General features: G+C 31.7%; 1 protein-coding gene across 1 annotated transcript in view; it reads left to right on the top strand.

Annotated features, from left to right (window-relative positions):
• CSMD3 (CUB and Sushi multiple domains 3) overlaps nucleotides 1–14339 on the top strand; it is a 551595-nt gene that overhangs the window by 203621 nt on the left and 333635 nt on the right. Inside the window, exons 8-9 of the mRNA XM_016224286.2 lie at nucleotides 607–684; nucleotides 8441–8528. Coding sequence (XP_016079772.2) covers nucleotides 607–684; nucleotides 8441–8528 — 166 coding nt within the window. The remainder of the gene's footprint in view (nucleotides 1–606; nucleotides 685–8440; nucleotides 8529–14339) is intronic.

The raw sequence follows: 14339 nt of genomic DNA, 5'->3' as shown, positions 1-14339 counted from the left end.
ATAAACTCCAATAGCTGTAATTCACTTTCACAAATTTTTAACAGTAGGGACTGATGATATCAATCATATTGTCAAAAGCAATGACTATGAAAGGAAATGGTTATTGGCAGAAATGTTAAAATGTATTTTAACTTTTCTAGTTATACCATTTTATTAAATGTGTCCTAACATTTCAGGTAGGCTAAATTACCTAAAAAATACATTAGTTTATTTTAAAGACCAAGTTCATTCTTAGTATTTTAATTTTTTCAGTTTAATACATAAAATTTGATGAATTCAAGTGGATTATGATAAAGTGTTAATGCTTTACTCTCATAAAAAAACTTGAAGACTATTAAAAAATACCTACACATATATGCAGGATTCTCCCCATAGAATACTTAAAATCCTTCTTTACTGCTTGGTATTTTACTACTTAGTGATTATATTGCTAATTTTTCTTTTTTTAAAATTTCCTTCTGGGTGCCCTATATCAGGCTTAAGAAAGCAGGTTTTTGTTTTTTTTTTTTTAACTTGCATAAATCCATGCTAACAAAATTTGTTAACTTGAATTTCATTTTAAAGTTGTATATCCTGATACATGTTTTTGTTTGTTTTCTTAACTAGTGAAAAAGGCCATAGATTTTAAATCTAGAGGATTTAAATTGTTTCCAGGGAAAGACAACAGCAACAAGTTTTCTATCTGTGAGTGTACTCCTTTTTTGTTACTTTCTCTAGTGCAAGAGTGAAGTTTGTGATGTCTGTGTTGTCTGTGTGTTTTATAAAATTGTATATTTACCAGATTAACTGCATTAATACTATATAACATGCATGATTATTATTCAATATCTTCTTGTATTTAAATGTGTATTGAATTAATGGATTAATATGGTAAACTTCCAAGCCCAGCTTATTTCAAAAGGTAAACAAACTCTCTTGATTTAGTGATCTGATAATATTCTAGTTTTGTAATTCCAGGATGTAAGGGTAAAAAAAAAAAAGAGTGAAATTCCTCAAGTTGGTGGTTTCTTGTAGGAATTTTTGTTTGAGCATATCTAAATTTCAACATAATTATTTTTTCTAAGGAAAAAAATTTTAATAGCAACTTTTCATTTAAGCAAAAAAGATATTCTTAATTTGAGTTTAAATATCTAAACCTTTTAACTCAGTAGTCTTTTGTGAATTAATTATTAAGTTTATCCATGAATCCGATTAGAATCACTGAATTAGTGCATTCATCCATATTGCCATACACAAACCTAATATTTTTAGGAGAGGTATGCATTTTTATAATATAATAGCAGTTTGTAGAAATTTCTGACCTGCTGTTCATACAGATAGGTATTGTATATTTTGAAAGAAGCCATTTATGACACATCTGACTTGTAAATTAACATGTTGCTAGTAAATAAGATTAGTTCTTGCAAATAATGTTATTTTTAACAAGAGTATATATTTTAGGATTATTTTTTATTTAATTAGAAATCATCCGATAAAATAAGTTGTTTTTGTTTTGTTTTTTTAATATATCTTTATTGATTTCAGAGAGAGGAAAGGAGAGGGAGAGAGAGGGAGAAACATCAGTGATGAGAGTCATTGATCGAGCCCGTAACTCAGGCATGTGCCCTGACCGGGAATCGAACCCCGATTGCCTGGATCCTAGGTCGATGCTCAACCGCCGACCCACACCTGGCTGGGCTATAACTATTTCTTTAAAAATTCATTTATTGTCCGACTGGGCGTGGCTCATCAGTTGAGCATGGACCTGGGATCCAGGCGATTGGGGTTCGATTCCCGGTCAGGGCACATGCCCGGGTTGCGGGCTGCAGCCAATCAATGACTCTCTCATCAATGATGCTTCTCTCTCTCCCTCTCCCTTCCTCTCTCTGAAATCAATAAAGATATATTTAAAAAAATAAATAAATAAAAATTCATTTATTATAGTTATATCAGAAAAGTATTTTACCTACATGTCCATTGATTTCTTTATATAACATAAAATGACACAGATTGAGCATTTACATTAGCTATCGAGAAACAAATTTGGAGCCCGTATGTTATCAAAAAATTTTAAGTGACATAATTTTAAAATATGATTTTTACATTTTGTTAGATTTGAAAATACTAAACCAAAAATGTCAGATACCTGTTGGAAATTCTTGATCAAACTGGGTTACCTATTTGGAAAGCACTAAACACTTCATTTTAAAGTATTTAGCTCTGTAATTATGATTTCTTGTTATATTTTTTGGTTTAAAACATATTTTCAAGATTGATATGCCAGTTTTTAGGAAAAACAAATAGTGGTACAGTATTTTTCATTAATTCTTTAATACATTTTGGAAATATACTTTTCCTATAGTAGAAAATATAAACAGAAAAAAGTCAGATGCAATTATTCTGACATACTAAATTTCGTCATGTCAACAAGAAATAAAGGCTAAATGTTTATAGTCTTAAACATTAGATTTACTACCTTTATTTCTAATATTTTTTCTAACCAATATAATTATTTTAGAATTGTTGGTGGAATTATAAGCTATGGCTCTTTCACCTTTTCCTCATTTTGGCTGCACTAATGTTATTTTATATGCTGCATGCTTCACACTTTTAGATATCCTAGAAAATTCAGCTATTTATGCTGAAATATATTAGATTTATTAAGGCGTTAAGATGTATGTAACTCCCTATACTTGGTGTATTGCCTTAGTGGGCATATGTATTTTGCTCATTGGTTTTGTACGTGGGTTATGGGGGGGATCAAAAAAGAAAACAGATATAACAGTGTATCCTGGGGAAGGGGGTAACCTGGATTTAAAAAAAAAATTGTCTAAAGAATATTTGCTTTAAAATTATCAAGAAAGTTAATAGGCCAAAAAAAGTTAATATGAAAAAAATGTTAATTTTCTTAATAATTTTATAACAGATTTTGCATTTATCTGTTGCATTTTATGTGAGAAGAAAAATTATCTTATACTTATTTATTTTTATTTTTGACTATGAATAATCCCACTTCATTCAAAACAAATTATGGCAATTTTTTCGTAGTCACAAAATTACAAGTCAGCATTATTTTAAATTTATTTTACTATAATTTTTTCTCAAATATTTAATAACTAGTTTCAAAAAATGTTCAATATTGTTATTTAGAGAAAAGGGTTATATCATTTTAATTTTATCATTATTACATACCTATTATCAAATAAGCATTTGGGGCTTCATTTCCTTAAGATCATTTATTTAACACAGGGTCAAATAATTTTAAAAGGAGACATTTTTATCTAACACTCACATTTCAAATGAAAAAACAAGAAATAACAAAGCTTGTGGTCTGTGAAAGCAATCAGTCTGTACTGGAACTGCCAGGAACGAGCATAATTGTGGAGGACTCCAACAGCAGATATTGCCAAAGGCTGTCTTCCCACAATAGCACCTTTGTAGCTTAACTAAGAAACAAATTAATAAGAGATGCAGGAATCTGCAGGTAGTCTTCATGGAGAGCATTTGGTTGTTTAAATGACTCTGATTCTGTTTCTAACTTTAATGAGTGAAATTAAATAGTCTCTATCCATCCTTTGCTATTCTTCATCAAAAAGAGTAGGTTTGCCAAGAAAGGAAAAACATACATATTTTTTAAATTTTAAAACAGTGAAATAAGCCAGTCAGAGAAAGCCAAGTATCACACGATCTCGCTTATATGTGGAATCTAATGAACAAAATAAACTGATGAACAAAACAGATCCAGAGACATTGAAATGTGCAACAGATGGATCCATCGGAGGGAAGGGGGGAGCTGGAAGAGATTAACCAAAGAATTCATATGCATAGATGTATAACCCATGGACAGAGGATCGTGTAGGGAAGGCCTGGGGTGGAGGCAGGAGCAGGGTGGAGGGGAGGAAAAGGGGACATCTGTAATACTTTCAAAAATAAAGATTAAACCTATTAAAAAGAGAGAGAAAACAAAGGCTCTCTTCCCCTTTGGAACAGTATGGATGGACCTGGAGAATATTATGCTAAGTGAAATAAGTCAGTCAGAGAAAGACAAACATCACATGATCTCACTCATGTGGAATCTAATTAAAAAAAGAAAAGAAAAAACACTAAAAACAAAACTTTGTATTTTAAAATGTTGAACTTAGTGAACTAGAAGTCTTGCCAACTTTTATACTGAGTTCTTCTAGAATATTCGGATGTAATTATAAAGCAAATGTGAGCTTTCCAAAATGTATTTTTTTTCAAATTCCATCTTCTTCAAATCCATGCTTTCATTCATTCATATTATCCATTCATTCCACAATTCTATCTGAGCTCCTTCTCCATGGCAGCACCATGCTAGAAGGTGAAAGAGTGAATGACTAAAGTACAGTCTCAGCTGGCAAGGATCTAAAATTTTACCAGAAGCTAAATGAGTTACGAGGCACCTTTGTGTATAACAAAGCTAGTGTAAAGTAACATTCTGTCAACATCCCTGGTGCTTGAGTTCAGAACAATATTCAAAAGCACTGTTTTTTTATAACAAGGCATACAAAATTTAAATCTAATATTAAAAATGTTTAAGAAATGTAGCAATGTAATTAGTTGGATGAGATATTATGGAGGTGACTTTTAGTCAGAATCTACTTATTTCTCAATTTTAGAGTAGATTATGTGCTAAATAGTATTAGAAGACTCAGAAGACTTGCTTATAATAACAATATTATATTTTGATGTTGACTAATTATATAGTGTTTTCAAGCTAGAACATGCAATATATTAAATTAAGATTCCCGTAGCCTATTTTATAAATACATATAATAAAGATACTTCAATGTTATAAGAAATGACAATTTATTTAATTTTTAAAATGCTGTCAGCTTTGCCCTCTCTCTCTTCCACAGATGTCTGGGGGAAAAGACTCATGTTGAAATAATAATAATAATAACAATATCCTTAAAGATCAGAGCAAAAGGGTATAACTCACAGTGATGCTCTTTTTAAGAGGCAGCAACCTGTCCGTGTATTTGAACTTTTACGCAATACTGACGTTCTTACCTGTCTGCAGGAAGTAAAAGTGATCAATCTAGTCAGTTGCTTGTAGCATTATGCCCCGGAAGCAGCTGATTAAATGGATGCTGACTTCATTTGAACACCCTGGCATCACTAGCTACAGGTTATGAAATATCTAAATATCAGAGAAATAAGCGATTATACATTTTGTTCTTTATTTTTTTATTTCAAATGTTTTTAATTAATGGACATTAAATACATTTATCATGCAGAAGTCCTCCTGTTATGTTTGCATTTTAAATTGGGAAGTCTTTCCCACATTGTAGATGCCCAAAAATAGTGGTCTAAACAGTTCCAAAAAGACACAAATAATCGGACAATTAAAATCATAAGACCTGGGATTAACTACGTGAAAATGGTGAAAGTAATAACTATGCTCTGCATTTTAAGATAAAATGCCTGGAAAGTGTTTTGAATTTTAATTAATGATGTGGTTTTGACCTGGTGAGATTCTTACACAGGATATAGGGCTCAAGGGTTAAGAAAAGAATTTCTTTAATCAATCTGCTAAGGTTTAAACCTAGACTAAAGCATTAACTATATGATTTTGGAAACAGTTATAACCTCTTCATGCCTCAGTTTTCTCACCTGAAGGAAGTGTATAATAGTAGCTACTCTTAAGATTGTTGTGAAGATTAAATGAGTTGATATGTGTAAATTAGATGTAAAATAGTTTCTGACACATAGTTAGTGTCACGTAGGTGTTAGCTATTGTAAAAATTCATATAACCTAGGCTTACTTTTTGAGGCAATAATGATGAAGAAATGGAAAAAATGTATGTTTCATTATTTTTATTTCTAATAATGTATTGATAAAGTACTTCTAGATTAATCTATAATCTGTTATATATTGTAATATAATAAAGTAGGTAAGTGTACTCATACCATTTATTTTCCTTATCTCGATCCCATGTTAAAAAGGTCACATTTTAATAAAACATACTATAATATTTACAAAAACCATTTAAAGTAGACAAGAAAGTGATTCCCATAGAGAATACTTGACTCATTGAAAACAATATGCAAGGTATAGTCATTAATCAAACAACTGGGACGTATTTACAATTACGTTGTTAACTCCTATTTAGGCATTGTGGATATATTAAAATAATTATGTTTTCCCCTTTATCAAGGATATAATACTTTGTACATATGACTATAGAATGTGAAACTACCCTTTTATAATATGATAAAATAATTTTAAAATTAAGTATAAAATTTTCCATGTTATATAAAAAGAGGAATTTGAATAACCTGAAAAAAATGAGAGATTGTAGTTTGTAAAAAGTGGTGCTTGAGTTGAGTCTTGAAAATTAAATAGGATTTTGATAAAGTGGAAGAAAGGAAAAACATAGAGACATGGAGAAAACACAAAGCATGGACTGAGCAAGGCTAACCAATAAAATTGCAGAATAATAAAGAATCAGTTGCACTTGAATTATAGATGCCTGTTGATGACTAGTGGAAAATATAATTGATATACTAGAAATCCAGAATAAGAAGAGACTTGAACAGTCATAAAAATTGCATTTGAGGAAGTTTAGTGCTCTAATATTCAAGATGGATTGGAGATGAGTAATAATGGAGTCACAAAAGCATTGTGATTGGGTTGGATTTGAGCGTGCACATGAGATGACAATAAGAATTTTGTTGGTTTAGTGAACCACTGAAGGAACAAGTAAGGAACTTGGAAAACATGACAAAACCATAGAGTAGAAGGAAGTCATTAGCGAAGAGGTGATTTTTCAGGCTATGAGGGAAATATGAACTATGGATAACTGTGGGTAAGTGCCTTTGAATTTGTCCACTATCTATGATATCAGCAAAAGTAATAGAATGACCACACACACACAGACACACACCAAGCAAAGCACACACACACAGTAAGCAAACAAACAGACAGACAGGTAAAATGGAATTAAATAGCAAGTCAGCAGACCAAGGAAAGGATAAATATTACATGCTTTGCATGGACCAGTGAATATGTAATAAAGTCAGCAATAAGAGGGGCTATTGTTGGGGCTATTTTGGAAAGTGATTTTTATAGAATAAAGGGTACAAAAGTAAAATTTAATATCCAATTGAAAATATGACAACTTTATTAGAGCCATGACTGTTGGGTCATCATCTGACAATTATCTTACTATCTGATAAATCAATTTAAACACATCGACTAACCTGAACTAACCAGGGACCCAGTAGTTCTAAACATTAACTTTACATTAAAATCATTTTGAGATTATTAAAAAACAAAAGCAAACAAACAAAAACTGATGCGCAGGGTCCTGCCATAGACTAAATACTTTAGAATATCTAGAGGTAGAAGTAGGCATCTTTATTATTTAAAGATAGCTCCACAGTGATTCTAATTCATGTGTAAGATGAGAACCATTGCAAGGTTTATATATTTTATTTTCTGAAACTCTTCTCAGATACTATTCTTTTCTTTTAAAAAAAAATTAAATTAAATTTATTGGGGTGACACTGGTTAATAAAATTATATAAATTTCAAGGGTACAGTTCTATAGTCCATCATTTGAGTATTGCACTGTGAGTTTACCACCTGAAGCAGAGCAGATAAATTGATGACAAGCAAAATAGAAATCATTCTCCAGTTTACTATACAATTGAATCTGTGAAACAGTAGCTCTCAGATATTGTAGAACTACTTGCTTTAATAATCTTCCAGTTTAAAAATCTATCTTGGGAATTTATTTATCAATGTGATCACATTCACCGAGCATATTAATTAATATTTCATTAACTTGGGGTGCTGAGGAAAATACTGAAAACGTATACAGTGGCTAAGTAAAACATAGTCGTGCAAATTGCTAGAAGGTAAAGTCATTGTTTTGGTTTTCAGGGTTATATCATAATTCTAGAACATGCTTGGTAACTTGCATCATAGCTTTACTTTGACATTTGTAGACTAAATTGCTTTGTTATAGACCATATACGAAGTGCTAATAACCTTAAACGTTTTCCATAGTGTCTTATTTTTCTGTTGCAACTTTAAAAATAACACGTACCCAAATCATACTGTTATAACTGGTGACGACTTCTGACTGCCAATAATTAACAGACACTCTGGCACTGATACCCTCGAAATGCATTTCCAGAGACTTTACAGTTTAATAGTAATTAAAAAAAAAAAAAAGTATTAACTATTGATGTTTTAATATCACAATTGTATGTCATTGACATATGAACATCAAACTTAATTATTTATAGGTCCACAAGAACATTGTTTTTGTATTCATTACCAGGTTATATAATTAATTTTAAATTTCTATATTTAAACTATAATAACAAAATAAAAAATGTATTTTATGTACATTTTAAAATCAGTATCCTTAATTTTCTAATTATATAGGTTTTGATTCTTTCTCTTTTCTTTTTTCTGTTGTTACAGTAAATGAGGGAGGTATTAAAACAGCTTCCAATTTATGCCCAGATCCAGGTGAACCAGAAAATGGGAAGAGAGTTGGATCAGATTTTAGGTAATATTTTAAATTGCTTATTTCATTATTTTGTTAATGTTTATTTTAATTTAAATTTTAAAAATAACTAATAATATGGAGATGAAGCATGGTGACTTACAACTGTGGCAGCTAGATTCCATTGATGTGTTACTGTTAATAATGTCATTATTTTAAAGTCAAATTAAATAACATCAAAGAGCACTTTTGGAGTTTACATGATTAATTTCTCATCATGTACTAAGTGAAAATCATAGGATTTGGATTTAAAAGACATGAATTTGAATTTGAATTCTACTGCTTATTAGTTGTCTGATATTTGGTAAGTCTCACTTAGTTCTGTTTGTTTGAATTTCCCCTCCTGTAACAGGTAAGTCAGATCTATCACATGTGATGGCATGTTTCAAATGAGGTACTGCTTGCATAAACATAACTTGAATATGTTTTATCTCCATCTTAAAAGAGTATTAATTGTATTAGTTTTAAATTAAGTTTACTAACAACCTGGAGAGTGTATATCATCTATATGGTAGCCATTATTTTGCATTACTAATAATAAGTAATATTGTTTAAATCTTGAATTTTCAGTAGTCCTCTATAGCATTTAATAGATAAAAGATATTTAAAAATCTATAAAATACTAAATGATGCTGTGACTTATTAAAAATCAATGAAATCTCTTGGCTTTGATATTAAAAGTGATAGTTTATAGACTATAAAATGATAAGCAGTTTGCATGTCTTCTTTATTAGAAAGAAGTTGTCATGTATTTATTATTTTGCTCCTCTTTACAAATGAAAAAAATGAAGCTCTGTTTACCCAGCTAATAATTAGATGGGATTTGAATTTGAACTCATTACACTATGTATCTAAAACCTGACCTTTTGATCACTATATTACATTATGCTTTTAAGTCAAACTTCATTCAAATCCCATCCTTGCCGTAAACCATCTTGTCTTCTCCAAGAGTTTCTGTCCTCAGATCTGAAAACAAACATAGTGTTTGAGGGGAAGATTACATGAGATAACGTATCCATTCATGGTAGTAATTGTAGAGTTTGAGACAAAATAAGTACTCAATGCTAACTGCTATTATGTATGATATAACATATAAAATGATTTTTATTAATATTAATATTTACTTGGCCCCACTATTTGCAAAAATATGTGGTTTATTGGAAATAGACTTAATATAAAAGTAATACAGTGAGTTAAATACCATCAACTGTAGTGGGTTTCAAGTCTTAAGATTATCTTTTAATCATGTTTCAAGCACTATGATAGATGTTAGGCATCTAAAAGCCCAAACCAGACTATGATGTGATATGGTCGTTATCACTTAAGCATGTATGAAATATTATGGCAGCACAGACAAGATATGGGTTTTTGGAGGCTAGGAGATAAGGGTCACAGAATGCTAACGTTGAACTGTGTCCTAAAGCATTACTAGAATCTGATATAGGCAGGAGGAGAAATACAGAAAACATTTATATATTCTTTATCCACATTTAGTTACTGTTTGCCCATTATGTGCCTGGCCTTGTACTAGAAACTGACAAAACACACACAGGCAGACAGCACATGCCTTCCGTAGTTCTTAGAATTTAAAGGCAGGAAAATAATAAACAATTAAATGAACACGTGCAGATGTAATCACGAATTTAGAAAAATACTTTAAAGTAAAAAATAAAATTAAAAACGTTCTGTTAGAATTAAAATGTCAGGGTGGGAGCTCACCTAATTTTAAAAAAGGTCCCGCTCTTATTAAAACATTCTATGTGTCAGTATTTCTATTTTGCTGACGAGTGCACCAGTTCACAGGAAGTTTGCATACTTAGCAATGGTAAAGACAGACCCTGAGCCTAGGGCTCATAGCTTGCTACTTGGTCTGCTTTTCTTCTTCTTACACATTTGCATTCTAGCCCTTAAGTCCCTGCTTAATACAGTCCAGACTCAACTATCTGACATTATAATTTAACTCAGCCACATTGTGTTACAGAAAGCCAAACATTCCTCTTACAGAAAATAAGTCATTTCAGTTGTATGATGTGTATTTTTAAAAAGAAATGTAAAAAAATGCTATTCCCTTAAATTAGCCAGTTGCTTAAGGCAAACAGTTTTTCCAAATGCCTTCACTCTTTATATCAGTCATACAGCATGTGCTGTTCTCTTTGTAGAATACGAACCTGCCAATATTTCCCAGTAATAATCCTATTCGTTCTTCAAGTGGATTTTTACCTTCGTTGGTTTCCCATGTGTACTAATGGTCTCCTGGCTCATATAACATAAATGATACTCACTTATGTGGTTCTCTTGTTGCCATCTGGAATTTATTCTATTTCTTGAAGGCAGATATCATATTTTTTCATCACCAAGCCAAAAAAGCTTAGGTGCTTAAGAAAAGGTTACTGAGTTGAATTTGGTAAGCCTGCCCTGCAACTGTCCTGTTATGTTATGTGTTAAGACCGGTGCAGTTAAGATTTATCATATTGTTATTGACCATATGGAAAGCTTTTTCTGAGCTCCTTAGAAGATTCTTTAAAAGACCTATTACCTACATCTGAAAACAAAGATCAATGAAAGCATAAAGGTGCTGTTGTTGTTTGGGGCTCAGATTGTTGAGGGCAATATTACAATATTAAAACTTGCTCTTATTTTTAAAAAACATCTATTTTGAGATGTATAACTATATAGAAGCAATAGCAAGACTAGATTTTTGAAAGTTACTCCGATTATGTTATCTAAACTGATAGTACTTTTAGGAAATATGACTTAGGATGAAATATTTGAGGTATATTTGTTTTGGCAGATTTACTTTAATAAAGAGCAGATTGATTCATGAAATGTTACAGCTATAATGCAACTAGAGATAATCAAATCCAATCTACTTGGAATTTTTCCTCAGTGGGCTGTAATGCTGGTAAGCTAAATGTGAAAATTTGAGTTTATTTTATGTCATAGGCTTAATATGGCAGTAGCAACTTAATATGCTAAGTTTGCTTTACTAACATTTGCAATAATTTATTATTGATTGTCAGCATCTCTATATAGCTTTGAAGGTATAAATATTGCACGTGGTAGTCAATGTTCAGTCTTAGCTGTCCTTCCAATCTGTAACACATTGAACATTTGCCAGCAGTGAGGTAGTTGCTCTGTGTAGTCCTCTTTGCACTTTAAATATTACCCACAAAACACCTTGCGTAGTTTAATTTGTTTGATGACAGAATAAATGATATTCGTAACTGCTACAAGAGTAGATCATCTATGCCTCTGGAATATCTTTCTACTTTAACTCTTTAAACCTCCACTTCAATTGCTTTATTCCTCTCTGACTAATGTAAATACATTCAGAGAAGCATTTGATTTTCAAAGATATTAAACTGGTATTTAGAGGTCATTTTGATGCTTATTTTCTGCATGTTTATATATATATATATATATTTTACTTTAAAAATGATTTGCAGATTCCTTAATTTTTAGGTCATTCTTCATTCCTGGATAATTTCTACTTGTACAGTGGTAGTTTTGGAAAATATACATCTGCTTTAGTGAGGAATGTCTGCATCTGTCAGGACATTATCTTCACCTTTAAATAAAACAAAAAACAAAAACTGGAAAAAAAATAATTAAATGCAAATTCACTCTTGACGTCCTGCTTTCAAGATTCCGTGCTCCTTATTTCTTAAGTCTTCTCCTGTAACCCAACGGCCATGATTTGTTCTTCCTATCTCTCTATCAGTTCTTATTTTTTTCATTTATGTAAATAAAATTATATTAGCTGTCTTGTGTTAAAATAGGTGAAATGTTATAGATTTTGAAAAATTTAAATCTTCATTCACTGAGCTTTGATGCTATAGTGTATTTGTAACAACAAGTTTAGCTTTTAAAAAAGATAATGGCACTTAAACAGGCCAGCGTAATCACGGCGAAGATGAACACTTGTTTTCCAAACTGCGTCACTGCACATCATATGCTCGATGATTTGATACTTTTAAATCAAAACTGTGTTCCATCATTTATTTGGGGATGTACTATCAAATTGAGTAACTACTAAAGTGGGAAGTATTTTTTAGCTAGGCGGGGCAGGTGACTCCAGAGAAATTACAGTGAGTACAGCTTGTCTTTATTGATACCATAGTATAAGTAAATACATTCCTAAAAATATATATTTTTGACAAAATTTAGTTGTAAGTTTCCTTTAAGTTAGATTCAAATATTAAATTAGATCATGAAAAGAGAAGGAGGCATTTGTTCATGGTCCTCATGTCCTGGATATTATTGAGCCCCAAGTCTCCTGAAAAGACTGATTCTTTCATTGGTTTTTGTCCCCTCTGTGCTGTTTAGCACTTTTATACTTTTGGTCTAGAATATTTTGAAGTTTAGCTGTGATCCTGGATGGTGGTGCTTGCAGGTCACAAATAAAGCATCTTTCGATAGTGAGGAATAAATTAATGGCTTTCACAATTTTTTCCTGTTTGAGGGAAATAATTCAGTGTTCAAGATGTGTTGAGCCCTGTGTCCTTTATAAATTATATTTCATTATGTGATCGTAGCAGATGAGGGAGCTTGGAGAGATTTTTATTTTCTCGGAGCCATAAAGCTGAGGAAGGGAAGAGGTAGGATTTGAAAGATCTCTCTGACTCTGCAGCTCAAACTCTTAACTGCAGTTCTAAACCACTTTCCTAGAGTATTGAATGAAGAAAACATTGTCGAGATTGTTAAACTTCGGGTGGAGGGGAGGGGATTTGAGGCAGATACCTGGCCAGTCTCTGGTGTAGCTGCACTGCACTCAGTTGTCTGTTATTGCCAGTTGTCTGTCTCCAGGGTAAGTGACTTAGTTTGCTATAATCAAAAGAAACAAACAGACACTTGTTACAAGATGCAATTTATTATTTTTAGCAAGAAGAGCCTGGTTAAAGAAAAGTATCATAATCATGTGACAAATAGAGTGACCTTGACAGAATCATTAATTCATTTAGTGAGAAAGTAGTAATGAAAATTACTTCTGTGGAGCAGGCCTATCCTATACTAAGGCTATATATATTAGTTTCTGAAAACTACCTCAGCAGTACAAGTCACCATCATATCTTCTCAATGAGAGTTCACATTACTGCGATAGATTGTTAACCACTCCCCCTGATTCTACCTTTGCCCCCTTCAAGTTTATTCTTTACTCAGCAGCCAATATTATCACTTTGAAACATAAAGTTGCATAATGTGATTCCTTTGGCCCTCTGTCGGTCCTACAATAACTGCCCAATTCCCTCGGAGTAAAGGTTAAAATACTTACCATGGCCTGCAAATTCATAAATGATCTGACCCCAATCTCTAATTGCTTCCTTAACTTAATTTTATACCCCTGTCTTTTTCATTTGCTGTACTCTAATCACATTACTTGCTTTGCTGTTTCTGGAACACAGCAAATGTGTCTGGTGGTGAGAGCTGAGTGCATGTGGATTATAAACCATTTAAATAGCCTTGAGAAGGCAGTTTATCCAAGAATAATTTTGTCCAATTATAGAGTTAGGATATTAAAAATAGATATTTTTGATTATTATATATATTATAAAGAGCATTTATTCACTTAAAAAATGTATATATGTATACACATACATATTTCACAATTCACTGTATGCAGGATATATTTGAGAGGTTGGGAAACAAAATAGGTAAGTGCTGGGAGTTTTTCTAGTAGGATGAGAGATGCAATCAGTAGACAAATGCACAACATATCAGATCGTGTAAAGGAAATAACATGGCATATTATGGAATAGGAGTAGCTGTTTTATAGAGAGTAGTCAAGGAGTATCTTATGAATAAGGTGACATGTGA

The sequence above is a fragment of the Miniopterus natalensis genome, chromosome 16 (genome assembly GCF_054644295.1).
Source record: "Miniopterus natalensis isolate mMinNat1 chromosome 16, mMinNat1.hap1, whole genome shotgun sequence".
Classification (NCBI taxonomy): Eukaryota; Metazoa; Chordata; class Mammalia; order Chiroptera; family Miniopteridae; genus Miniopterus; species Miniopterus natalensis.
Note: the sequence above shows the minus strand (reverse complement) of the source record. Positions and strands in the feature narration are given on the sequence as shown.